This window comes from Sturnira hondurensis, unplaced genomic scaffold (assembly GCF_014824575.4).
Source record: "Sturnira hondurensis isolate 20B ecotype Veracruz unplaced genomic scaffold, ASM1482457v3 Scaffold0019433, whole genome shotgun sequence".
NCBI classification, from domain to species: Eukaryota; Metazoa; Chordata; class Mammalia; order Chiroptera; family Phyllostomidae; genus Sturnira; species Sturnira hondurensis.
Window position 1 is genome coordinate 1,206,223 of NW_028092064.1, and position 26,091 is coordinate 1,232,313.

Consider the following 26,091-nt stretch of genomic DNA (forward strand, 5'->3'; position numbering starts at 1 on the left):
TGGGCCTGTAAGTTGGGTGAGATAAAGTCTTTGGGGATCCCCCAGACAGGTCAAACAGTGTTAGCCAGGTTGATGGAGTCTCGGATATACCACCAGCCCACTGGCTCTACTGGGGAGAGTCCAGAAAAGGGACAATGCCTCTCACCTTGATGCCAGACACTTCAGTCTCTCCCTGAATACTGCTTGTGCCTTCCAGGCTGTTACCCTGATGCTGCAGCTCAGAGGGAGTGAGTCTGAGTCAGTGGTCCGTGTGCGGGTTCTCTAAGACGAACTTTTTGGGGCTGCAGCAGTTTCTTCCACCAACTCAGTCCCCTCTGGTTTTTGCAGCCAGAAGTTTTGAGAACTTACCTTCCTGGCACTGGAACCCTGGGCTGGGGGGCCTGCTGTGGGACTGGGACTCCTCACTCCCAAGATATCCCCCCAAATCTTTAACCACCACACACGAGTAAGAGCCCAGCCCATTCTGTGTTTGTGCCCCTCCTAGCAGGCTGGATGGGTGTGAGTTCTTTAATTCTGTGGTCAGCAGACTTCCCTTTAGCTTGATTTCTGATGGTTCTGAGTGACGGTGGTTCTATATTTTAGTTGTAACTTGGATGTGGTTGTGAAAAGAGCCGGGCCATGCTTACCTGTGCCGCCATCTTGACCAGAAGTCCCCAATCGATATTTCTTGTATCATAACGATATTGTTGTTATAGCAGGGTACTTTCTGTGTGCCTGACTTTGTTCTAAGCAGTTTATGCACATTAACTTATTTAACCTGCACCAGAACTCCGTGACATTTTTACACAGGAGGAAACGTAGACACAGGTTAACTCCCTCAGGTGGCACAGCCAAGTGAGGGCACAGTGGACTCCGGCCCCGGGCAGTCTGGCCCTGCCCTGTGCCCCGGGCCGCTGTGCTGCCGCGTCTCCCGTTGAACAGACGCCTCACCCAGGGGCACCTGCCGAGCAGGAGGAAGACATGGAGGAGGAGTTTGCCTTTTCATCTACAGCGCCCTGCACTGTGTAACTTCTCGGCAATAAGCATTGTCCGTATGTCACTTGTGTAATTAAATTTTTTGAAGATTTCTAAAGAACAGGGCCGAGCTAGGATTAGAAATATGTTTTCTAATCCATTTTTTTCATCCCTGGTGGAGCCTGCTATGACTCTCTGCCTTACGCTTGCCAAAAGAAGCAACTCCTGAGGCTGTGAGACGCAGGCAGGAGCTGTCCTCTGAGTAGTTTGAACCCAGAGCACGCGAGAGCTGATGGGCACTGACAAGCGTGAAGAGGGAGCCTCCTGCCAGCTCGCAGGTTCCTCTCAGTGACGCATCTCTCTCCATAAACCCTCCAGTGGACAGTGTGTCCACAGTTCCATGTCCGTGCCCTGTCTGAGGATGACTGTGCGCACACGTCAGAGAACCCGAGCGTGGGGTGCCCCACACCAGCTGTGCTGACCGTGTGGTGCGGCTGGGAAGCCTCGGCTGGCGGACGGCCGCTGAGCCGCTGTGTGCGCCCTCGCAGGTGTGCGACGACTGCGTGGCGCTGCGCAGCCACGTCGGGACCGTGTACGAGCGCTGGTGGTACGAGAAGCTCATCAACATGACCTACTGCCCCAAGACCAAGGTGCTGTGCCTGTGGCGCAGAAACGGCTCCGAGACCCAGCTCAACAAGTTCTATACCAAGAAGGTACTCCGGGCTCTGCTTGGGCCGGGGGTGGGCACTGAGGGCAAAGTGTCGAGCGTCTTGTGTGGAAGTTAAAATTCTGAAATCCTTGTCTGGGCCCCCACTGTGGCCTGGACTGTTGAGTGGGGCGTGCAGAGCCATCGCTGAGCCTGGCCCTAGCCCAGGCCCCCAGCTGCTTTTGTGGAGGGGAGGGCGGGGGCTCCAAAGGCGGAGTGACGGGCAGCTCTGTCCCCGTGTGTGTTCCGCAGTGCCGGGAGCTGTACTACTGTGTGAAGGACAGCATGGAGCGCGCCGCCGCCCGGCAGCAAAGCATCAAACCTGGTGAGGAGAGCTCGCTGAGCCAGTGCCTTCCATTTGTCTCGATCGGTCGGTCCTCAGGAGTGTCAGAGCCCTGGCAAGGAAGTTGGGCTGGGCGTCTCCACCTCCCATTTGGCCGATAACCTCCTCCCTCCCCACAGGGCCTGAACTAGGCGGCGAGTTCCCTGTGCAAGACATGAAGACCGGCGAGGGTGGCCTGCTGCAGGTCACCCTAGAAGGGATCAATCTCAAGTTCATGCACAACCAGGTAGGTGCAAGTGGCAGCTCAAGGCTTCCTAGCCCTGTTGTTCCATCTGCAATAAGGATCAGTGTCAAGGTCCCCAGAGCTTTCCCAGGGGGCATGAGAGGGCCTCTCGGGCCAGTGGGAGGACGGGAGCAGCCGGTGCAGAGAGAGGAACCAGAGGGGCACAGTGATGCTCATGGGCACCTCGAAGGTGCAGAGGGGAGGTTACTGGGCGCCGGGGCAGAGGGAGCCTCCATGGTCAGACCTGGCGCAGTGTGAGTGGGAGCGTCGCCTCGGCCCTTCTTCGCAGTGTCCGCCTTCCCTGTTCCTGGGGTGTGCTTTTGCTTAGTGGTTCCGCTTTGAGAGTCTAGACCAGCTGATCACGCGCGTGTGTGTGACTGTGTGAATCTGTCCTATGTGGAGTGTGTGGTTGCTTTTTTCCCCCGCTGATTCTTCTTCTTACTCTTTTCCTTCCTCCAAGTGTCCCCCTCACTCTGCCCCTGCTCCACCGGCCCACGCCCCTTCTTTGACTGGGGAACACTTCAGGAGACCTCTTTCCCTCACTGTGACTCCACAGTAGGAGCTGACTTTTTTCTTTCTCTTGGTTGTTTAACTCAATGTTACTTTTCCTCTCCGTGGACATCTAAGTTCTTTCCTTTCCGAGGCCAGCGCCCCCTCCCAGGTCTGCTCCCAGTTCTGACTCCTCACCCAAGTGCCTTCCCCACCTGTCCCGATAACACTGGTTCCCCTCCCGGGGCTCAAGCTCGAGCCCGAGCTGAGTGTGTGAAGCACTGCAGCCCCTCCAAGCCGCACACCCTCCAGGTGGGGGTGGGGGAGGGGGAGGACACCCGGACTCCGTGCCTCCCTCCCACTTGCTGCCTCAGTTCTCCTCCAGGAATCCGGTGGGCAGCTCTGCTGTGCCGGGCACCAGCTGCCCGGGGCTTCTTGGCCGTGTATTTTCAGTAGTGTATTTACTATGGAAACATCGATATTTCCAACAGTACACTTGTAATAGTATACACAGCCCGAAGAGGGGTTTACCCGCGTACTTTTCTGGACCATGAAGGTGCTGGCGCTTCTTGGGGAGCAGGCTTCTTACCACACTGTAGCGTCTGGCCTCCCCTCCTGCCTCACCTTCTGAAGACAAGATCTCGAGAGCACCCAGGTGCCCTCTTCCAGCTCCCACCCTCGGTCTGCAGCCCCTCTGGAGGGACCTAACACCTCACTGTTACAGAGCACTTATGGGCCTGGACTGGAATTTAAGGCATTGCCCCCGAAGAGAGTGCCCACAGAGAGGGCAAACTAGACCCTGACTGACAACGAGATGAGGGCCGGGGGGTCCACCTGCCGCCCCACAACCGCCCGTCGGGAGTTGAGGGAGCTGGGACCCTCCAAGGGGCTCATGCAGTCAGGCTCGCACATGGGGAAAGTGCAGTCTTTGGAGTTGGGACTGACTTGGATTTGGAGCCCAGCCCCGTGAGTCAGGGGCAGATAAACCTCCTGGTCCTCGGCATCCCACCTACAAAGTGAGGGCAGCACTCCCCACTGGGCCACAGAGACGGGGGGGCTGCCAGCAGTGTCATTAGAGCTCCTAGTAGGTACTCATGAGTGGTAGCCGTTGTTTCCATCACCGCGTGCTTCTCAGGAGAGCCTGGATCCTGTTTCAAGGAAGGTAGCACCACGTCCGCCCCAAGACAGTCCGAGGGGAGCTTTGCGCCCGTGCCAGCCCTCTGTGCCGGAGGAGGATGCATGGAAGGGCAGAGAGTGGATGGGCTGAGCGGGGGACCCCCGGGGCACAGTGTCCCACAAACGCCGCCCTGGATATAGGGCGCGGGCGGGCAGCCCGAGCCAGCAGAGGGGCCTTCGGGTTGGGTTTGACCTTTACAACTAACGCCTTCATTTCTCTCCCATGCTTTCTCCTCCGGCCAGGAGCGGAAGGTACATGCCCTTTCTGCCTTCTTCGCTTCTTAGCGCTTTGAGTTGCGTGTGTGTGGATCCTCCTGTCCTCCCTTTGGGAAATAGGTTTTCCGTGTGTGGGCGGGGCTAGAGCTGGGAGAGTGGGCTTCGTGGGGCAAGGGGTAGCCTCTGGGCCTTACCCCACCCTCCCTCCCTCTCTTGCAGGTTTTCATAGAGCTGAATCACATTAAAAAGTGCAATACAGTCCGAGGAGTCTTTGTCCTGGAGGAATTTGGTAATTACACTATTTTGCTCTTAGGTCTGGACTCACACGGCAGTAACACAAACCTCGGAGCTCCAGAGGAGGGACTCGAGGCAGAGAGGGCCACTGCAGAGAGGCCTAGAGGGGCCGAGTGATAGGGAAGAAGAGGGAACCTGAGATGAGAGAAGGGAAGCGAGGAGAGAGAGACAGTGGGGCCAGGCAGTGGGTCACAGAAGAGCAAGTGGCGCTAGTCAGGGCTGCGGCTCAGAGGCGGCACCACACAGTCTCACCGAGCCAGCGCCAAGTTCCCTCGTTCGGCCAGGCGGTGGTCAGAAAGTTCTGGGGCAGAGCCGACGGGCAGTTCCCACGCTCCGCTGTGCTCATGTTGCCTGCTATGACCCCCTGGTGGCCTCGGGGGACCCTGCTACGCCTCTGTGCTAGAGGCATGGCACAGACTCACTCTAGAGGGCAGAGAGGCCTGGCGGCCTCAGAGGCAGACGGACGGTTGTAGCTGGAAGCTGGGAGCCAGCCTCCCGGCAGCCAAGTGCCACGTGCAGTGTAGTGGGTTCTCACCCTGGGGCTTTGAGTTCCTGCTGTGTTTGTGCTTCATTCTTTTGTGCCCCTCGTCGCTGCTATGAAAACCTTCGTTCTCCAGCAGGTAAAGTGACTTCGCTCGGCTGGTGCTGCCTCTCCCCCGGCCACTGCCTTGGGCCCTGCAGTGGGTGGGGAGGACTCCCTTCCACCCACCCAGCTGCTCACACGTGGTCTCTTCCTTTCTCTCCCCACCCCCTTCCTTCCCAGCCTCCCTCCCCCTGCGCGCTGGCTCACTGGTCCTGAGTTTGTCCCTCTCTCTCCTGCCAGAGAGATATTTGGGGGAATCGTCTGACTCAGGAGAGGACCTGGGCTTCTCGCTCCACCTTTGATGAGTTTATTCCCTGTGAACCCTGGGTCCCTGAATTTACCTCTCAGGGTCCAAAGGAGGTGTGGCCAACTCTCATCCTACCTTTCCAGCCCCCAGGGAGAGGTGGTGCCCTCTTCTCCCACCTCCAGGGGCCGTGATGATGGCTGAGCCCGGGAGGCCTCACTCCTTCCTCTGGCCAAGCAGAGCCCCTGCATGGCTGGGGCAGGGCTGACTCTTGGTCTTGCACTTTGGGCTGTGGACATGTGTGTATTTTGCCTGACGCTCCTGTCACCTCCTCCTGGGTGCTGTACTCGCCTGTCTCCTCCGCTCGGTGTGTCTGCCCCAGGGCCCTCTGACGCTCTCCCTCACACGGCAGGCAGGCCTGGGCCTCTCCTGCCATGCAGGGAAGGAGGCACACACGCCTGGTGGGTGTGGCGCCACGCCACTTCTGCATCCAGCCTCAGGACCCTCTGAGTGGGGGCGGGGGGACAGGGAGCTGTGCTTGGCATGGCCCGAGTTCTCGGGCATTTCAGCAGGTGAGGCACAGGCTAGACCGCTGTCCTCCCAACCCAGATCGAGGATGCCTGCCTGTACGTCGGGGGCCAGGTGGCAGCAGTGGCCAGACTGGTGGAAGGCGAACCCAAGCCCAAAGCAGTGGGTGGGGCCACAGCCACCGGCGGGGAGCTGCCGCAGACCTCGGAGCAGGGTGTCTGGGAGGTGGCCTCTCGTGCTGCGGGGGCTGGACAGAAGCTGTCATAGCCTACGCTGTAGCCACTGGGAGAGGCCGCAGAGGGGAAGGGGACCCTGGTGCCAGGCGCTGCCGCCTGGGGGAGCGTGGCACTATCGCTCTTAGTTTTGAACTTTCCGTTTTGTCTCTTGCCTGTCCGGTTTTAGTTCCTGAAATTAAAGAAGTGGTGAGCCACAAGTACAAGACACCAATGGTGAGTGAGTGAGCCATCGGAGACACCCGACCCTGAGGGGTCAGTCTGCACAGGGCTCCCTGGGGCCTGGGACAGAGCGGGGCGGGCCCTCTGAGAGCACACCACCAGGGGTGATTGGGAACGATCAGAAAGGCGAATTAGGTCCAGATGCCGAAGATTCACCTGAAGCTGAAACAGGTCTTTGGCCCTCAGGGGAGAGACACATCCCAGTCCGCTGCCCCACCGGCCAGCTCTGAGGCCTGGCTGAGGCCCTGGCCCAGCAACAGAGCAGGGCCTTCCCCCCGGGCAGGTCTCCACGTGTGAGGGCCTGCGGGCCTCAGGGATATTGATCTGTCTGCTTTTCCCTCCCCTCTAGGCCCACGAGATCTGCTACTCCGTGTTGTGTCTCTTCTCATACGTGGCCGCAGTTCGCAGCAGTGAGGAAGAGCTCAGAACCCCTCCCCGGCCCGTCTCTAGCTGATGGAGGGGGTTAAGGCTGCCCCGGCCCAGGGGACGCCCCTTGCCTCTTGCTGTTCCCAACTGCACGGTGCTGCTGGGACCAGAAGTGGATGACATGTGTTATGTTCTCTGCGAACCCCTCTCTGCGGCTTAGCTGGTCCCTGGTTAGGTGTCTGTTGGTGTGTTAGTGTGTCTGTCACAGGGCTGAATGAGCCCCTTCAACCTGTGCCCCCTTCGCTCTCGGAAGACCAGTCTACTGTGCTCTCGGCTCAAGAGTGAGTGAGTATGTGTGTGTGCACGTGTGTGTGTCTGTCATTGGGCCAGTGGCTTCTGAGAACTCTGAGGACAACGCCCGTGAGAGCCCACTGCTTCAGGTCTTCGAGACACTTGTGTTGTGGTCCCTTGTCCTTGGCAGTCCGACCCTACAGCTGGGTGCCTGGAGCAGTCCCACTCTGGGGAGCAAGGGAAGCTCGAGGCCTCTGCTCCCTGATGAGGGCTAGGCAGGGGGAGGAGCGAGTCAAGGGCAGCGAGGGAGCGCCGCCGCCCTGCTCCCTCGTGCACTGGCTAAGCTGGCAGCTCCGCCTGTGGCCCCAAACGTCTGCTGCCCACAGGGCCTCTGGCACTGCAGTGGTCAGCTGCCTCCCTGCAGGTCTGTCTTGCCTTAGGCAGGAGCGTCCCAGGCACCACTGGCTGCCCTGCCCAAGAACCAAAGGGGCGGGGAAAGGCCAAGTTCAGCATATAATCCATGTCTCTAGGCAGCATCTCCTGGCACTTGGGTGCCAGGAGGGGGAGATGGCCTGAGAGTGGGCAAAAGATGGTTGTATATATTTATTTCAGCTCCACATTATTTATAGAAAATGTACAGACGTGAATGTGAAATAAATGTCCTTAACTCTCTTCGGGCTCCCGGCAGTAAATGACCTCTCCTCTCCGCCTGGGCCTGAGGAAGGCTGACCCTGGGCTCTACAAAGGCGCCTCTGGTCTGAAGGAAGCAGGGAGACGAGGTCATACCCATCTGAGCCCTGGCATGCCGAAGCCACAGCCTCCCACCTCTCGGGCCCAGCAGGGCTCCTCCTCGGCTCCCCGGGCTCCCAGAGAGAGGTTGTGGGAAGGGTCTGCCTTCCCTGTGGCACCCAGGGCCCACAGAGGGCTGCTGTGCTGGGATTGACCACTAGAGGGGGCAGCTGACCTGGTTGACCCCTGAGCTGTGGTGAACTTGGAGAAGGAACACTCGGGGCTCTGGGATCTTGGCCAGGAGTGAGTCTGTTGGGTTGGGTAGAATGCCAACAAGCAACCCCGGGGCCCGCCTTCGTGGATTTTTTTTTCTAAGCCATGGACAAACCTACTCCCTGGGCAGGAAGGAGCATTTACTCTCTATCAGGGCACCTCTGAGACCTGCCAGCTTCCTCCTCCCAAAGGGAGCTGGGAGCCCAGCTCCCAGCATCACGTGCAGACCTGGGCTCCCCCTCAGGGAAGGAAGAGCAGAGTAGGGCCCTGTCCCATCATCTTCCTGGTTCCCAGTGTCTTGCCCTGGTCAAGGTCACTCCCAGTGGGATTTGGATGTGAGTGGGCTGTGGGCTTGTGCCCACTGAGACCCCAAAGCAGCCGGTGCAGCTCCACTCTGGCCTGCTGTGACCACAGGTCACCAGAGTGGAGGTGGCGCTGGGCGCGTGGGACCCAGCAGGGAGCCTCAGCTGCCCTGTACCCGTGCTCCATCGTGGCTCCTCAGTGTGCGCACCCAAAAGGTACGCGGGGTTCAGGGGAAGACCGAACTTCTAGTGCTCATATTTTCTGAGTTTAGGGTTCCACTCTGGGCCTCAGCGAACCCGCCTGCCTTCGGTGCACTCTGAACAGCAACTGAGCTGCCCCCTGCTTGGTGTGAAAAGCACACTGGACAGGAAGAGCCGGGTCTCTGGGCTGCACTGACCCTTTATTGCGCTGACACACTGAGAACACGGGCCGGCCAGGGGGGCCGTCTGCGAGCATAGCTTTCTGAGCCCACTTGCTTTTTGCCCTAAAGATCCGAGTGCTTCTGACAGGAGCTCCGATGCCTGCTTCTTGTCACTACACTGCCCTCCCGACACCCCTCCCCAGCCAGCCCAAGACACACCCTTGCACACACATATCCAACAGTAGGAAGGATGCTTGTCTGGTTTCCTCCAGGCTCCTGGCACTTGGCTGGCATCCAGCACCACCTGTGACACAGGTTCCCTTGTGAGACAGCTGGACTGACCAAGAGCTCAGCCTCTGATCAGGGCCCTGGGTCCAGAGTACTCACCTGGCCGTCCCCAGGAGCCAGCCTGGTCACTGCGGCACTGCGGGAGAGAAGGAGGCAGTGCCACATGTGCCGTACCTTCTAGCACCTCCTGTATCTTCCAGGAAGGCTTGGGGTGGGCAGCTCATGTGGCTGAGCCCAGAGGCCAGTACCCGCGGGATATGATAGTCACGGCTCTTTCAGCCAGAGCAGCTTCTTGGGCCAGGAGAGCAGAGTCCCGGCCAGCACCCTGCTCCCCCCCACCACCACCCCAGGCTCTGCCCCCCAAGCTCCTCACCTCGCACCTCCACGCGGCATTCACACTGTGCCTCGCCTTGTAAGTTGGTGGCCCTGCAGACGTAGATGCCCCCGTCGAAGGGGCAGGGCTTTCTGATCTCCAGGGTCAGCACTCCCTGCTTGCTGAACATGCGGAAGCGGGCGTCTTTCCCCAGGTCCAGGCCATTCTTGAGCCAGGAAATCTTGGGCTATAAATCAGGGAATGGGAGGGGGATTCTGTCTCAGGTTGAGGCACCTGGGCAAGAATGTTGGGAGATTGGCAATTGTGTTTCTACTCCAGAGTCGTAAACTATGGGCCAGGCTGGGAACAGAGCTGAGGGGGGGTGCCGAGGCCCTGCCCTGGAGAGGACCTGGGCTCTGAGGCCCAGAGGCCGAGAGGGAGCTGGGAGGGACACAGGCTGGGGGGAGGACTACTGGAGGCCCGAGCCCCTGGGCCCTGCCTCCAGGTCCGCCTGGAACTGACTGGAGTTCCCTACCTTGGGGCTACCCCGGACAGCACAGCAGAGCGTAGCGTTGTAGCCAGCGATGACCGAGCGGTTCACCAGAGGGCGGGTGAAGCTTGGGGCCTCGGAGAAGTCCAGGGCCTTGTACTTGGGTGGCTCATATGTGACAGCTGTGGGCGATAGGGCTTTGTACCTACAGGCCCCCTCCCAGTCCCCACTGCCTCCCTGCCCCAGCTGCCCCTGGGGTGAGAGTGAGGGCACAGCACCTGTTCTGGGGATGAGGACAGGCTTCTTGGTGGTGGCGGCTTTGTCGCTGGGCCCCACCATGTTTTGGCTGAAGACCCGGAAGTAGTAGCTATTGCCGATGATGAGGTCAGACACCACACACTGGGTGCGGCGGTAATGCTCCAAGACTGTGAACCACTCCTGCGGCGGGGGGGGGTAAGGGGGGTTGCTGGGGCCAGCCCTACTTCCTACCCGGGGCCTCTCCTGGGCATCCCTGGCATCTGTACCCCAACTGTGGAGGGAAGCGGTGGGCCCATTCTAGGGGCAGCTGAGACTTAGCTCTGCCAGGCCCTAGGAAGGGTGTGGGGGGGAGGGGGGCCCGGGCCCCAGGCCCCAGGCTCACCATGGTCTTCTCGTCCGCCTTCTGTACCGTGTAACCACAGATCTCTGTGTTTCCATCATCCTGTGGTGGCTTCCACTCCAGAGCCACATTGAAACCCCACGTCTCCGTGACCTGAATGTCCTGGGGAGGGCTCGGCTTGTCTGCAGGAGACAGACCCCAAAGGGACACCACAGCTCCCAACACTGCCACGTGAGGGCAGGGAACACCGGCTCTGGGGGACCTTGTTGCCCCACCGTCTGGGCCTGGCTGCCACCTTCTATGGGGCTCTGGGCGTCCCGGGGAGGGGCCCAGGACTGCAAGGTGTGATGCTCTGGGTTGGGTCCTTGGCATTGGTTTCTGGCAGCCAACCCAGCTCGGGGACAGGAGATGAAGGGGCTCAGAGGGAGGCCCCAGGGCCACGCACCGACGACCTGCAGGACCAGTGTTGCCTTGTCCTCCATGCTCTCGATGCGCAGAGTCACCTGGTACGTGCCGGAGTGCGCGCGCTGAGCAGCCCGGATGAAGAGGATGGTGTCTGTGGGGCTGTTGCGGATGTTCACCTCCTGACCTTGCAGCGGCTGCCCGTCTTTGGTCCAGGTCACCTGAGGCCGAGGCTTGCCCTGCGGGGAGGGACAGCTCACGCCCACACCTGGCTCTTCCAGAGGGCGGGCCACCCCCCAGGCGAGGTCTGGGTGTGGTGTGCCCTGAGGCACATCCATCTGCCAGGACAGAGGAGGGGGCCAGCCCTACCTGGAAAGGGATGAGGAGGTTCACGGGCTCCCCAACCCGCCTCTGGATGGTCTGGCGCAGGTGCCGGGGCAGCTGGAGCCGTGGCCTCTCTGTGGGTACAAAGTGAGCGGTTCGGCAAGAGCCAACCACAGCCCAAGGCCGAGGCTCAGAGAGCTGCCGCCGCAAAAAGTGCTACGGTTGGGCCGTCCCCCTGTGCTGCCCCTAACCCAGCCACAAATGGCCACAAAGCCCCCAGAGGCAGGGACCAGAGAGGGTGAGCACTGAGGCCACAGGTCAGGAGGCAATCTAGGCCCCACGTTTGCTGTCTCTTTCCACTTGGAGAGCCAGTCCTTACACAACGGGCCGTTTGTCGGAAAGTGGACCCCAGATCGGCCAGTTCAACCCGAGTGGCCTCACTGCTCAGTCCTGAGCAGATGGACACTCTCTACCTGTTGGAGCTGAGAGACCCACAGAACAGAGCTGGAAGGTAATGGTATAATCACCTCCATTTTCCAAGTTCCAGATGGGCTGACGTGGAAAAAGGCCCCTCTCCCTCCTGCCCCTGCCCAGTGCTTAGCTCCTCCCTCTAGCAGGTCCTCTCTGACCCTCCCCGCCTCCACTGGCACCCGCCGCTGCAGCGACAGGCTTGGCGACTGCAGGAGGAGCACTCACGCAGTATCTCCTGCACCGTCACGGGCTCCTTGGTGGTGGCGGGGCCTCCAGGCCCCGCCACGTTGTGCGCCCGCACCCGGAAGAGCAGCCGGGCCCCCGTGGGCAGGTCCTTCACCAGCATCGAAGTGCGCTCTGTCAGCCCCTGCAGGGCTGGCACCCACTCTGAGCCTGGTGCCAGGATGGGGGGTGGAGGGCGGAGACAAGACCATGGGCAGGGTCAATGTCGACACCCTACCCTGCAGCCCTACCTCTGGGGGCCCCCACTGCTGAGAGGGCCCAGTGGGGTGGCAGGTGCCCGGCCCGGGGGCGGCTCAGAGAAGGGGACACTCACAGCCCTCCTGGCAGTACTCCACACTGTAGCCATCCAGGCCTCCAGCCCCCTCGCGCTCTGGGGGCCGCCACTTGAGGGACACGGTGGTGTCAGAGATGTCCTCCACTGCCAGATGGGTGGGTTCGCTGGGGGGGCCTGGGCAGACGAGAGGTCAGAGAGGGGCCTGAGTCTCCTGGGGGGGGACTTCCCCTTCGGCTGGCTTTCAAGCACTTTAAGAACTATTCTCCCACTCCATTAAAAGACATGCTTCTAGACAGGCTGAAAATGAATAACAGTGACGGGAGAGAGCTCTGTCTAGGAAAAGATGCCCAAAGGACACACAGAGGTTAGAAGAAGCCCCTTGTGTCTGATACCCTAGAACTTGCTAGAATGTAATTGAAGGAAAAACTAGCCTGAACCATGGGGTTTCCTTCCCTGGGATTAGGTGAAGCTGATTTAGAGCTGAGAAAACTGGCAGTCAGTCCCTAAAGAGAGAGCCTGAATGCTTGCCCCCACAGGTCCCCCTTTCCGGCCAACTCCTTAAGCTTTGCCCCCTGCCTGGGCTTGGAGGGGGCACTTGCTGTGGCCTCAGGCGGCTGCCCTGAAGACTCACTCATCCTGGCAGACACAGGTGTCCTCCAGAGCCTGCACTGCCGTGAATTTGCGTCATCCAGACAAGGAAATGGAGGCTTCAGGGGAGACAACGACCCCAGAGGGCCCTCCTGAGGGGCTGGCTCTGCCCACCCAGTCTCCAGCTCCTGGCCCAGGGCCCTTTACGCAGATGGGTGTCCCTGGGACGCTTGGCATCCCTGCTCTCACCCTGCGCGTGACAGGTTTGTCGCACATGACAAACCCTGGCAGGAGGGAGTGGGGACAACCAACGTTCATAGAGCACCTGCCAGCGGCTCTGCCCGCATCATCTCATTGCCCTCACACCCGGTCTACGAGGGGCTGGACGTTACCATGGTTACCATGCCCCGCTTCCTACTGCTGAAAGGTGAGCTCCATCAGGGGGCCTGAGTCTCAGCTCCACCCCCACCCCCACCAGCTGGGTGACCTTGAGCAAGTCACTTAACTTCTCAGAGCCTCCCCACACTCTTCTTCTGTGAGATGAAGAGTAGAACCCCTGATTTCAGATTACAGACCAGGGAGGGAAACGCCCGGAGCAGCGGCTGACCACACAGAGCAGCTGTGGTGGTTGGGCCCCGGTGCCTTGCAGGGTGGGCTCACCGACAGGCATGAAGGGCTGGGAGGCTGGGCTGGGCCGGGACATGCCCACGGCGTTGACGGCGTACACGCGCATCTCGTATACCACGCCCTCAATCATGCGCCGCGCCTCGTGGCTCAGCTCCCGCAGCAGGTCGAAGTTCAGCCGCATCCACCTGTAGCTCTTCTTCTTCTTGCGCTCCAGGATGTAACCTGAAGAAGGGACGCAGAAGCGCTGGCCTGGGATCCAGGCACCACCTGCAGCCCCAGTGCCCTCGGACCTGTCCCCATGCCTTCCACTCACCCAGCACTGGCTGCCCGCCGTCAAAGGCAGGCGGCTCCCACTGCACCGTGCAGGAGTCCTCGCCCACGTTGCTGATGGTGGGGGCCGCAGGGGCATCCGGCACATCTGGGGGGAGGTGTGGGCCCACGTCAGCCTTGCCCGGGCCCTGGGTCAATGTGGCTTGCCCCCTTACCACTCCAACTAACAGCTACAGGCTGCCCCACCCCCCCCCCACCCCCCCGAGCCAAAGCGACCTTTCCGGAATGCAGTTCTGACCACGCGGCCAGCCCATGATCAACCCTTCTGGCCCCGCACGGCTCACACTCGCTCACTCATGTTCTAGTCCCAGTCCTCCCTCTCCATGAATCTGAGAGCCCGTCCTTGGCTGGGTGGCTAAATGAGTAATGGGCGGCCTTTCCCTGGCCGCCCTCTGTCTTTCCTGCGTGGACCCCGGCCAGCCGGCCTCACCGATGACCTTGACTGTCAGGTTGACCTGGTCCTCGCCCACAGGGTTCTTCACAGTGACAGTGTAGACACCCTCGTCTTCCTTCTCGGCCCCCTCAACAGTGAAGATGCTGCGGTCCTTGGTGGTCTCCACTCGGACACGGCCCTCGGTGTCACACAGCAACTGGTGGGGGGGGAGGTGAGGGGTAGGGCCCATGTTGGACTCCAGAAGCTTCTGCAGCCTCTGGAGTGGCCAACAGCCCCGGGGTGGGGAGGGAGCTGAGCACAGGGTCCATGGGGAAGGCACAGGCTGAGTGCAGCCTGCACCATGGGGGCCCCTAGAACAAGAGCCTTTCCTGAGGACCTGTCAGGGACGAGGAGCCAGGGCAATGGCCTCAGGCTCCAGCTCTGGCTTCATCCTGGACCTCTGGCAACCATTTATCCTCTCTGTGCCTCAGTTTCCTTGTCTGCTGAATGGGAACAACGTGACCTCGCAGAGGTATTCGAGGATCCCAGCAGACCTCAGCTGGGCAGGGCCCAAGAGTCAGGAAGAGCTGACTCCCCCTGAGAAGGGCCGGGGAGCCCACCGCCTGGCCAGGAGGAAGCCCACGGTGGAGGTCAGCTCAGGAGGGCTTCCCTGTGGCGAGGGGCTGTAACTCTGCAAACCGCGTGGGCAAGTGGAGGCCCTCCTGGGGCAGCAGTGCCACTGACCAGATGGGGCACCTCCACGGAGGCCTCATCCAAGCGTGGGTACCACATGCAAACACTCTGGTCCCACCATCGGTCCCACTCACCTTCTTTTCAAACACCCACTCATCACTGGCACCTGCATCCCCTGGGGCATCGGACGCTGGCCCAGCCGGGACCTTTTCCCCCTGGAAAGAGAGCAGAAGGGAAGGAGGGGGAAGGTGGCTGACTCAGCCCGGAGGTGACCCCTGCCCAGAGACCCCTCTGCTTCTCCTTTGCCCACCTCCTCTTCTGCCCACCATCTGGTCAGCTGAACCTGTGTATCCCTGGTCAGGGGCCGCTGCAGTGCACAGGTGGGGAGCAGGTCCCAGCACTCACTGGTCCTGACTGCCCATTTTACAGATGGGAAGTGGAGGAGGGACCCACGGTACCTGTGTAATGGTCTTCTGCCAGATCACAGTGGGAGCAGGGTCCCCAGAGATAGGGACGTCCAGGCGCAGCTTGTTCCCAGCCACAACCACAATGGTGTCTGGTTTGCGGCCCGGGCAGTCCAGGTGGATCTTGGGAGGTGCTGGGAGTGGGGACATAGCATAGGTCAGAGAAAGGGGACGGGCCCAGGCCCATGAAAGAGGGGAAGACTGGAGGGGGCACATGTCCCTGGCTGTTTAAGTATTGAGGTACGGTCTACACGCAATAGGATGCCGAGATCTGGGCACACAGCTTGAAGAGCCTTGACAAATGTATACACTGGTGTAAGCACCATGTAGTCAAGATCTGGAACATTCCATCACCCCCGGGAGTTCCCGGGGAGATCTTGTAACATCAGGAGGCCTAGTGTAGCATTTCTCAAAGTGTGTTTGGGGGGGAGTGCATGTTTGGGGGGCAGGTGCAGGGATCTCAGTGTCCTGCCAAGAAAAAAACAGGAACATGCCCATGACCAAAGAATTGAGGAAAGCCTGGATCAAACAAAGTTAAGCATGTTTCTTAACCATGCGAGAGGGGGCAGGGGTGAGGGGGCAAGTGTTGAGTGTTTCCCAAAGTTACTTAACCATGGAACCCTTCTAAATGAAGTGTTGTGTATTAAGGGAACCCAGTTCGGAAAACATTAACCTAGAGCCTGCCTCAGCCTGGACTGCTCTCCTGAAGTTAGGATTCTAAAATGCCCAATTAAAGGGTTGTCTAAAGCAGGAGAGACACTGCTAAAAGCAGACAAGTTTAACAATCAAAGCCCCCACTGTGCTACCACCAGCAGCTCCCACACCGTCCCATCTTATCCTCCCTGCCACCCAGGGAGGAGGCGCTACTGGGCTCCCCATCTTAGAGATGAGAAAACAGGCTCAGAGAGATCACAACTGGCCTGTGGTCCCCAGTGGCAGAGCCGGGGCTGGGTCTCAGGCCCCTCTCCCAGATCCTTGAGGTGCCCCCTGCCTGTGAGTGGAAGGGGGTGGTTGCGGGAGACTCACCCTGCCTGGGCACGAAGTCAATCTTGACCTCTGCAAGAGAAGGAAGAGCAGGTGGCACCAGGGCACAGGGCACAGGCAGAGCCCAGCAACAGGGCCCCACTGCCCCCGCTGGGCGCAGCTCACCCATGAAGTGGAGCTTGGCAGACAGGTTGCAGGCGAAGCCCTCGGGCACGAAGCTGTAGTCCGCCTCGTCCGCAGGCGTGACGTCGTCGATGGTCAGTTTGTGGACGCTGCAGGGGCAGCGCAGGCTCAGGGGGCCCCACCAGGCCACACTCCCCCACTTGCCAGACACCCTTAGGCAGGAGCCAGGGGGCCTTTGCCCCATCCTAGTTCACTGGCGTGTTTTAAGTGCTTGCTTTTCATTTTTAATTTTCCAGCTCCTTCACATATTTTCAGGAGTAGGCAGGGTAGGAGTGTCCCCTTGGCTGGGCCCTTGGAGACTGGACAGGGGCTGGTCTCATTAATCTCCATGACCTTGGGCCCAGCACGGGCCCAGCACGGGCCAGCCCAGATGCTCAGGGCATGAGTAAGAGAGTGGGAGAGAGCGAGGGCCCCGCCAGAGCTGGCCTCCCCTCCACGGCCTCCTGCCCTGCCCTGGTCACCACTGCGGGTGGGGGGCGGGGGGCCGGGGGCGGCGTGGGGGGCTCTGTGTCCTGCCTGTCCCTCCGACTGCTTCTTCTCGTCTCTGACGGATCCTCCTCCAGATGCTTCTTTCTTGCCACAGCTTCCTGTCCCTCTTTATCTCTTTTCCTTACTTTCTGTTTTGGTGTCTGTCTGTGCGTCTGTCTTTTCATCCATCTTTCCGTCCATTTCTCTCTGTCCGCCTCTATGCCCATTCCCTTCTCTATCACTCTGTCTCTGTTTCTGCCTGTCTTTCATCCATCCCTCCGCCTCTCTGTCCATCTGTCTCTGTCTGTTTCTCCCTCTGTCTGTCCCTGCCTGCCCCAGTGACCTGCCGAGGCCGAGCCGCCACACTCACCGCCCGATGTGGGACACCTTTATCCGGCTGTCAGGCACCAGCTCCTTCCCGTTCTTCAGCCACACGCCCCGCACGTTCTCGTCTGAGACCTCACACTTGAACACCGCCTGGTCCTTGGCGCCCACTGTCAAGTCCGCGATGCTCTGATACACCTCCAGCTTTTTCTCTGGGGGGCGGGGCAGAGCCAGTGAGCTGGGGAGGGCGTGCGTGGGTGTGGGCGGGAATCCCGCGGAGATCACATGGGTGTGTGAAAATACACATGTGCTTGTGTGAGTGTGATTCGTGTGTGCATGGGGAGGAACCTCAGGTGTGTGTGGTGGGGGGGTGATCCTAACCAGGCCCACCTGACCCTCTGAGGTGGCAGCCGCGGCATCCTCATTTTACAGATGAGAAAGGTAAAGCTCAGGGCATCAAAGTGACTTGCCCAAAAGGTCACACAGGCCTCGGTCCTGGGTTTGCCTGATTCCTGTACTTGGCTGGGGTGGGGGGGCGCACCCCAGGAACAGGGGGCTCTGGAGCTGACTGGCCCAAGGCCCCATGGCCTCGTGTGCCCCCGCCCTGCCGCGTGGGCCTCACCCTGCACAATGAGCTCAGCCAGCGCCTGCCCCCCACTGGTGCGCAGCGCGTAGTGCCCAGCGTCCTCCAGCGTCGCCTCGTTGATGATCAGGTGGTGTTTCCGGCCGTCCTTCTTGAACCGGTACTTGAAGGTCTCTTCCCGAGTCAGTTCCACCCCATCCTTCAGCCTGGCAGGTAGGCGGGCAGCAAGCGCTGTGGCCTCCTGGGGGTGGGGGGGCCCTCTCTCTCTCTCCCAGCCCCAGCCCCAGCCCCGCCCGGGGCCCTGCACTCACCACTTGACCTGGGCCCCCTCCTCGGACACCTCGCACTCAAACTCCACCCGCTGCCCCACCATCACCAGCTGGTCCTCCAGGGGCCTGGTGATCAGCACGGGGGGCTCTGTCGAGGCACGGAGACTGTCACAGACCGGCCCCTCTGCGGCCCTCCCCTCCCGGGGTGCAGCGTCCAGCGGCCCAGCCCACCTTTGACGAAGAGCTCGGTGCTGCACTTCTCGCCGCCCACCACGCACTGGTAGGCCGCGTCGTCCGCCAGCGAGCACTGGCTGATGGTCAGCGTGCGCTTGGCGCCGTTGGACTCGAAGATGTACCTGGGTGGGTGCCCAGGAGAGCGGTGAGGAGCGGCCGCTCACCTCCCGGTGACCCCGCCGGCAGACCCCCGGCCCCACCCCGAGCCTCCCGGGAGCCGGGCCTTACTTGCTGTGGAACAGACCGCCGTGGGAGTGTCCCCGATGGGAGAAAGGGAGACCGAGAGGAAGAGTGAGGAGCAGAGTTGGGCAGAAACACAAAGAGGGGGAATTAGACCCAGAGAGAGAAAAATGGGGAGACAGACAGAGACGAGAACACAGGTGGAGGGAGCCGGGCTGGAGGCAGCCCCCTCCCCCCCCCCCGCCCACTACCCCCCCAGGATCTGCACCCCGCCCCCGGCCGCACCTGCCGCTCATCTGGATCTCCTGTCCGTTCTTCAACCACTTGACCTCGGCGTCGGGGTCGGCCAGCTCCACCGTCAGCCGAATCTTGTGGCCTTTGCTCACCTGGTAGGCAGGCTGCAGCTTCTTCTGAAAGGCTGAGCACCACCCCTCAGCCCTGGCGCCCCTGCGCCCCTGCCCCCCACCCTTCCCCGAGGCTGGCCCTGGCCCAGGAGGCTCCCACACCCCCCACTCCAGTCTCCACTGTGACTCTGCCCCTGTGTGTTAGATGTGCCTGTTGCCTCCTGGTCTCCTTGGGGTCCTCTCTACCTGCTCAGTTCAGGGACAGGATTAGGGGCTTCCAGAAAGACCAAAGCTTGGCAGGAAAACAGGAGAGGGTTCGAATGGGCCTTCTCTACATCTGGAGTCTGTTTCAACAGAGACCTCCCGGTTTTTGTGCTCCCACCAGGTGCCCTCACCCACAGGGCAGGGGAGGCCCTCATTCCAAGCTCACTTTCAGGGGGAGGGGCATGCTGACACCCACCCTGTCAACACCTTGAAGGGGGAGGGCCAGCCCACCCTCTCCTCTGTCCTGCCCTGGGGTTGGGAGGGGTGGTCTAGCCCACACTGGCCTGTTTTGTTCCTTTCATTCTGTTTGCCTGTGAGGAGGGCAAACAGGCTGGTCTCTTCCCAGCTGTGGGTCTCTGGCCTACACTGGCTCCTACCCTATTCCTCGGGCACGGCAAGGGTTAGGCAGGCTTCTTCTCTCTTCCAGGGTCAGTGGAAGAGAGGGTGGGCAAAGGAAGAAGGAGTCACCTGGTTTTCAGGAGGGGAGCAGGGCTAACCTGGGCTCCACCCCCTCCCTTGAGGTCTCTCTGAGCTGGTCTTTGCCCCCTCTCCCTCCCGGTGCAAGGGGCTATCCTGGGCACTCCCGGTTTTGTCCTACAAGAGGTGGGGCCACGCTGCGCTCTCCTTCGTTCCTGGGCCACGCTGGGCTCTTTGTCCATGTGTGCATGTGTGTGTGCACGTGTGTGTGGTGGGCTGGCCGACCTGTGCTCTTCTTCTCGTCACGCTTCATGCCCTTGAGCCTCTTGAGCATGCCCCGCAGGTCGGTGACGCCGTGCTGGAAGGCGATGCGCTCATACTCCGAGGGGGGCGCCTGCCGCAGGATCTCCCACACGTCCTCCTCCGCCGGGGCCTCCAGCTTCGAGTCCCTGTGTCCGTGGCCCACAGGGAAGGCCTCAGGGGTTACCCCGAGGCCAGGCCAGGGCCGCAGCCTGCCTCCCCGGGGGGCAGGGCCTCCTGGGGCCAGAACGGAGGAGCCGCAGCTGCCCCCGGCCCTCGGCCCCCTTGGTGCTGACAGGGCAGTTTGAGCCCGCATGGGTCCGCAGCCAGTTCCAGGGGGCTTAGGGCTCGGTGTGAGGGCTGGAGTGAGGGGGCGACCTGGTGTAATTAAGGGTGCCAGGGGTGCTGGGCTGTAGCGGGTACTCACCGTGGGCTCCGGAAACTGCTGCTCCAGGGGGCAGAAAGGCAGGGGACACGTTAGAGGCGTGGGCCACTTCCCCCTGAAGACCTGGGACTGCCGCCTGCGCGCCCCCCCCCAACCTCCGCCTCCGCCTCCCTTCACGTCCAGGGCACCTATGTGACACACCACAAGCCCAGCAGGGTCTCCTGCAGACCTCGAGGGTGGGTCTCAGGCAGTCACTGGGGGTTCTCACTCAGGTCTGTCTGATAACTGGCCCCACCTGGCTCTCACTGACCGAAGCCGTGGCAGGTGAGAGTCCCGCCAGCGCCTTATAGCCCCCGGCCCCAGTGCTTACTCTCTGGGTCACAGCAGCATGGGCCACCACACAGCGTCCGGGAGGGAGCAGAAGAGGGTACAAAGGGCATGAGTCAGTCAGGTTGGGCTGGACAGGCAATTCCCAAGGCTCTGGGGCCCTGTCCCAGCTTCTCCAGGGTCCCCGGGGCCTCTTGATACGAGCTATCGCAGACCCCAGTGTGGGGTGCGCATGGAGGACATGCGCATGGCATCAGCTCACAGGAAAGGACATCTGCAGAGTCCTCCTAACTCTCCCCAGCACCAGGATCACCCCACTGACAGACAAGGACACCAACTCAGAGAGGGGCGGGGGCTGGCTTGGGACCGCACGGCTGGAGACCGCAGCTCCGATTCAAGGTCGCGCTTCCCCGCCTTCCCCGCCTCCCTGCCTGCCTGGGAGCTGCCGGCCGGGGTCTCACCTCTTCTTCAGCAGCGAGCTGAAGTCCAGAATCCCCGTGTCCTCGTGGCTGTCACTGTGGAGAGGGACCCGTAGTGAGGCCGCAGTGGGGCTGACTAGAAGGGGCTTGGGAGCCGGGAAGTTGGGGGGGGGGGTTGTAGAGTGAGAGAAAGGGACACTGGACAGATAGCGGCTCCCTGCCCACCCCCGACCCCCAGGGTCTGTGTGGGGGTCAAATGGGGGGGGTTGGGGTACCTGACCCGCCGACTGCCTCCAGCCAGGCTCCTGTGGGAATTAAACCCAGGTCCTCACCTGCACAGGGCAGCTCGCTCTCCCCCACACCCATCAACATCATCCCTGACCCCCCTGCCTCATCCCAGCACAGACCCCCAGGCTGGCCTCCTCTCACCGGAGGTGAGGCGGACACTCACGTGCGGCGGAAAGCTGACCGGAGGTCCAGGTCTGCAGGGCCAATGGCCTCTGGTTCAAACAGGGAGACAAGACAAGGAAGGGGACTTCAGAGACAGCCATCCCAGCATCGCAGACCTACCTACCCATGAGCCCTGGAGCGTGAGCATCTGCCCCAGGACCCCACCCACTTCCTGAGCCCCACCAGGCTCCCGGCACCAGAGGGGTCAGCTTCTGGTGCCCAACCCCAGAGATGCTCATCTCTCAGCTCGCCCTTCACCTGTTCACCTGTGCCAGGAACCCAGGTCGCCAGGTTGAGACCCAGACAAGACCTGGACTTCAGTGTCACCCCACCCTGGCCCTGGGAGTCTCTGGCGACCTCAGGCACACCCCTGAGGGTGGCCGGCGGTTTGGCCAGGATGAGGCGTCCTCCTCAGTGTGGGGAAGTGGAGGCAGGGGTAGGGAACAGGGTCCGGGGGAACCCGAGCTCAGGACAGATGCCAGGGGCCCCCTCACCATGGACGGTGAGGTTGAAGTTGCAGCTGTCAAATTTGTCCTTGGTGGACACCTCGCAGCGGTAGCCTCCTGCAAGGTTGGCCTGGGCATCTGTGATGTGCAGCTCAAACAGGTAGACCTGTGGGGGTGAGGTGTCGGGGGGGGCCGGGGCCAGAAGATGAGGCCCTCCACCCTGACAGGAGACCGGGAGTGGCTAATGGCCACCGGCCTGCTCACCCTCCCAGGCTCAGTTAGCCTGTGCAGTCTGGTATAAATAGCGAAAGGAGACCCTTCTCCTAGACGTGCAACTGCCATCTGCTGGCACAGGTGGTGACACCATAAAAATCTGTGATGGCCACAAGGCAGACAGCATTCACATAAGATGAGGCAGCTCTGTGTGGTGCTCTGCCCACACTCCGGAATGTGGGGTCCACCCTGCTGGAGGCCCCCTGGCCCGGGCCAGGCTTCAGGAGAGTGGAAGGAGCAGAGGCTGGGTGTTGAAGCGAGGGCGCCAGGCCTGGCTCTGAGTGACCTCAGGCCAGCAGCGGCCACCTGTCGAGTTCCGGTTCTCACTGGAGCTCCTCCAGCTCTGATACCCACCTGTCTAGGGGCTTGATGGCCTCACTGGCTGGTTCCCCCCACCATGCTTTACGATGTCCCTTAGCCTTCCTGAGCTCCCTCAGCCCCCAAGTTCCCATGTCCCACCGGTTCTCGATGCCTCCTGTAACCCTCCACCGAGCCCCCCCATACCCCCGATGTTCCTCAGGCCCCCCAGCTCGCTTCCCTGGCTCCCCATCTCCTCTCTGTGCACCCTCTGTGTGCTTCCAGGTCCACGGTGTCTGGATGCTCCCCAGGCTCTCCCGGTCCCCCTCCCAAGGGCAGGCTCTCATGCCCTTGGACGCACCTTGCTGACCCGGTCATAGCTGTCATGCAGTTGCAGGTGTTGGCCTGCCTTGCTGCTCAGGTCTACCCACTTGCCCTTGAACCACTTGACAACGGGCGGTTTCAGGAGGCTGGCCCCGGCCACACGGGCCGAGAAGGTGATGCTGCCACCTGCCAGAGAGGGGTGGCAGTCTGGGCCTGGGGGATGCTCTACTGCCCCTCGCCTCCCCACCCTGGCTGCAATAGCCCCACACTCACCCACGGTCACCTCGCCATCCTGTGGCCGTGTCACAAAGAGGCCGATGGGGTCATCAGGGGCACCAGGGCCATTGGGGGCTGCTGAACTTGACCCTGTGAGCAGAAGCCTTTGAGACCGGCCCTGGGACACCCCCAGGCACTGGCTCCGGCCCTCTCTGCCCAGACTCTCACCTTCGGGACTTGCAGAGCCTCCTTCCACCTCAGTGCCTGAGGGCAGGGCTTCTGCGGGGACCGCAGGGGCCTCCACAGGGGCAGGAGCAGGGCCTGGCACGGGCTCAGCCTTCTCTGCACAGAGTCGAGTAGGGGGTCGTGGAGCAGTCTAACCAGAGACCTCTCCTGTCCCTGGTCTCTCCTTAATCTTTGCAGACCCATCAAATACTGCAGTGCATGCAGAGCTGCATCTGGCCCCTCTTTCCCTCAGCCCCCATGACCCTGTCTATCCCCTAAATCCTCTCCCTTTCTACCCACCACCTGGGTGAGCTCATGAGCCTGCCCTTCTCCTCTGCCCCAGCTCTCCAGAGCTTCAGACCAAGGACCCACTGCCCACGGGGCACCTCAGCGGGGCAAAGACTCCAACACGCCCCCTCTTCCTGCTGCTCCCCAGGGCCGCCTCTGTGGAAGCTTGCGCTGAGCCAGGGAGCCAGCCCGCCTCTCGCCCTGGCAGGCCATCTGTGCTCATGTCCCAGGGGGTCTGCTCTGACCAGTCCTGACATCCATCCCTCCTTTCCTTCCCCGGGCTGGGCTCCCTCCTCACCCACAGCTCCCGGGGCTTCCCTGGGGCACACAGTCTGCAGGCTGTGTGTGGGTGTCCGGCGTTATTGCATGGTTCATTTCTGAACTTCCCCCACCTCCACAGTGTCTGGAACAGGCCAGGGATCCACATGGGGGCACTCAGAGAGGTCCTGTTCTCTCAGAAAACGGGGGGCTTTCCTGGTAGAGAGCACGGCTAAGGCAAAGGCCAGAGAGCAGGAAAGCACCTGCTGGCCCTGGGCGATGGAGAGGTGGCGGGGCTGCCCCTGCTCAAACCCCAGAAGTTCAAACCTCGGGGAAGACTGATCAGGGCTTTACCTGCTTCTGTGACCTTGAGGTCAAACTTGACCTTGGAAGAGCCAGCGATGACTGCGTAAGACCCCTGGTCCTCGGGGCCCACGTCCTTCACTGTCAGCGTGTGCCGTGTGCCCTCGGCTGCCAGGGCAAATTTGTCGCTGGCACTGATGTCGTGGCCCCCTCGCTGCCAGCGCACCTTCACTCCTGCCCGCTCCGTCTCGACCTCGAACACCGCGGGGCTGCCGGCGGCCACCTCTGCTGACCGCGGCTTCTTGCTGAAGGCTGAGACTGAGGGTCCAATGGAGGCTGCAGGGGCCCCTGGCTTGCCCATGCACCCCACCCACTGCCCCTCATTAAATACGGTGGTGACCACTTTAATGCATCATGACATTTAACGTTCCGAGGCTCTATCAGGTGGGCACCACAGTTGTGCCCATTTCTCAGGTGAGGACACCAAGGCTCAGACAGGTTAAGTGACTTAATACCACACAGCCATTAGGCGGGAGAGCCAGGGCTGTGGTCCTAATCTCCACACAAGACTTTTGCTAAGTGCATTCCTGGACAAAACCAGTGATGAGCTCAGCACCCGCCACCCCCCTTCATCTGGGGCCCTGGGCGAGGAGCCGTGGGCCGCCTACGTGCAGGTGGCTAAATTTATCCTCTAAGGGCCTCGGGCTGAGAACCAGCCCGAGAACCAGAACTGAGATAAAGCTGGCCTGGGAGGGGGCTGGGGGCTGGGGGCTGGATCCGTGCCCTGCACAGCCTCACTGAGACGCAGGCCAGGGCCGGGACCCTGTGGTCCCGTGAAAGGCTGTGACTTTCTGTGCCCTTGGCCGGGGCTCAGGCGCCTCTTTACCTTCATGTCCCAGAGCAGAGGGCCTCCACACCCTTCACAGGGGGCCACGCCCTGTGTGGGGGCCACACAGGTGATGGCTCATAAAGCAGAGAATCTCACAAGTGGGGAAAAACTAACCCAGCCCCTTCTTGTATAGATGGGGAAACTGAGATGGGGGTGGGGGGAGAACTTGCCCGGGAGCATTCAGTGAGCCTGGCTCGGGGCTACACTCACCTGGACACCTGCCTGCAGGGGTCTTTTCCCCAAAACGTAAACTAGGCCTACCCTTGTCACAGCGGGAGGCAGGGGTCAGGGCAGGGAAGGGTCCCCCTGCACCCCAAGGCAGGGAGATGGCCCTGGGCCTCCTGCCTTGGCTGTGTCCCCTCTGTGCCCTCACCCTGGTTTACCCTCAGGAACAAGAAACTGAGAGTCAGAAAAGAACCCAGGAAGACAGTCCCCTGCTTGGGAAGCTGATCCAAGGCTGGCCACCCCGCCTTGTAGCTGCCCCCAGCCCCCGGCTCCGTGCACAGCCCACCCGCAGGCCCGGAGCTACCTGGCTTCTTCCCCGGCTCGGGCATCTTCAGGGACGTCAAACCAGGAACCGAGCAGGTACAGGCCACCCACGGAGGATCTGAGCAGGGACCCGTTCCCCCCCACTATATAAGGGGCCCTCCCCCTCCCCAGGCCCCCTTTATCTGCCTCCTTCCCAGCTACCTGCTAAATATAGACAAATTCCAGAGAACAAGGGCTCTCCGGGAGAAGGTGGGGCTGTGTTGCTCCTGGCTGGCCCCTGGCCCTTCCCCCCACCAGTTCAATATGATGGCCCTGCACCCCCAGATCCTTGGTGAACCTCAGGGTACCCCAGCCCTGTTTGCATGTCCATCTGACAGGCGGCTGTGGGAGTGTGCTGGGCCCACAGCCCTGAGGCGGGTGGATGAAATGTGCGTCCTCGCTGGGTGACGTGGGTGATAGTCACGCGCACAGATCCCAGTTCCCCCAGTCCTGTCACAACCACGCCCTCAACCTCCCCGTGCCTCAGTTTCCTCATCTATAGAGTGGGGCTGGGGATAATGGCACCCCGAGTCAGGTTGCTCTGTGAATGAAGCACTATGGAAACACGGGCAGTGCTGGCCAGGCGTGTGGAAAACGCTCAGTGAACGTTCGGCCTGGTGGTTTGGCCCCGAGTACGGCAGCTCACAGGGCCCTGGGCTGGGGTCCTGCTCCTCTGTGACCTCTGCCCCCCTCTGTCACCCCCCTCCGCCCATCAGGGGCATTGGTTGCTATAAAGAAACAAGTGAATTACAGGCACCGCCCTCAAAGCAAGACTGAGTATCAGGAGTGGTCCTGTGTCCCCCATGGTCAGGAGGCAGAGATGCTCCAGGCAAGCTTCCACCACGGGGTGGAAACTTACCATCCCTTTAAACACGACAGGCATTCTCGTCTGCCCTGTGAA

General features: G+C 61.3%; 2 protein-coding genes across 51 annotated transcripts in view; one reads left to right on the forward strand and one right to left on the reverse strand.

Annotated features, from left to right (window-relative positions):
* The window catches only part of MADD (MAP kinase activating death domain), a 40,709-nt gene extending 33,169 nt beyond the window's left edge, over positions 1-7,540 (forward strand). For 25 of the 50 annotated variants that reach the window (XM_037027862.1, XM_037027861.1, XM_037027872.1 and 22 more), the window contains 7 exons: positions 1,503-1,667; positions 1,913-1,985; positions 2,123-2,229; positions 4,135-4,143; positions 4,327-4,396; positions 6,159-6,205; positions 6,561-7,540. In XM_037027862.1, coding sequence (XP_036883757.1) covers positions 1,503-1,667; positions 1,913-1,985; positions 2,123-2,229; positions 4,135-4,143; positions 4,327-4,396; positions 6,159-6,205; positions 6,561-6,665 — 576 coding nt within the window. In that variant the 3' untranslated portion in view covers positions 6,666-7,540. The remainder of the gene's footprint in view (positions 1-1,502; positions 1,668-1,912; positions 1,986-2,122; positions 2,230-4,134; positions 4,144-4,326; positions 4,397-6,158; positions 6,206-6,560) is intronic. The other 25 variants (XM_037027864.1, XM_037027874.1, XM_037027893.1 and 22 more) reach the window with 2 other exon arrangements.
* A 1,214-nt stretch (positions 7,541-8,754) lies between these two features.
* On the reverse strand, positions 8,755-25,216 carry MYBPC3 (myosin binding protein C3). The gene is made up of 34 exons (XM_037027990.1): positions 25,192-25,216; positions 23,825-24,091; positions 22,928-23,041; positions 22,757-22,849; positions 22,521-22,669; positions 21,638-21,755; positions 21,145-21,193; positions 20,969-20,998; positions 20,736-20,789; positions 19,990-20,010; positions 19,548-19,711; positions 18,523-18,655; positions 18,286-18,288; positions 18,055-18,179; positions 17,866-17,971; positions 17,594-17,760; positions 17,018-17,183; positions 16,162-16,268; positions 16,039-16,068; positions 15,007-15,146; positions 14,683-14,763; positions 13,913-14,072; positions 13,466-13,570; positions 13,186-13,374; positions 11,977-12,111; positions 11,646-11,813; positions 10,995-11,083; positions 10,669-10,864; positions 10,266-10,405; positions 9,904-10,063; positions 9,671-9,807; positions 9,196-9,382; positions 8,922-8,958; positions 8,755-8,838 (listed from the first exon to the last, which is right to left on the reverse strand). Exons 1-33 carry the CDS (start codon positions 25,214-25,216, stop codon positions 8,948-8,950), a joined length of 3,819 nt encoding a protein of 1,272 aa, XP_036883885.1. The 3' UTR covers positions 8,755-8,838; positions 8,922-8,947.
* Between the last annotated feature and the right edge of the window lie 875 nt (positions 25,217-26,091).

Bases quoted from the DNA above. Each gene is read 5' to 3' on its own strand.
- MYBPC3 (XM_037027990.1), bottom strand. From the start codon at position 25,216: ATGCCCGAGCCGGGGAAGAAGCCAG. The intron at 19,712-19,989 runs GTGAGTACCCGC...CCACGGACACAG, and splicing joins AGCAGTTTCCGGAGCCCACG to GGACTCGAAGCTGGAGGCCC. The intron at 14,764-15,006 runs GTACCGTGGGTC...CTCTCTTTCCAG, and splicing joins GGCAGAAGACCATTACACAG to GGGGAAAAGGTCCCGGCTGG.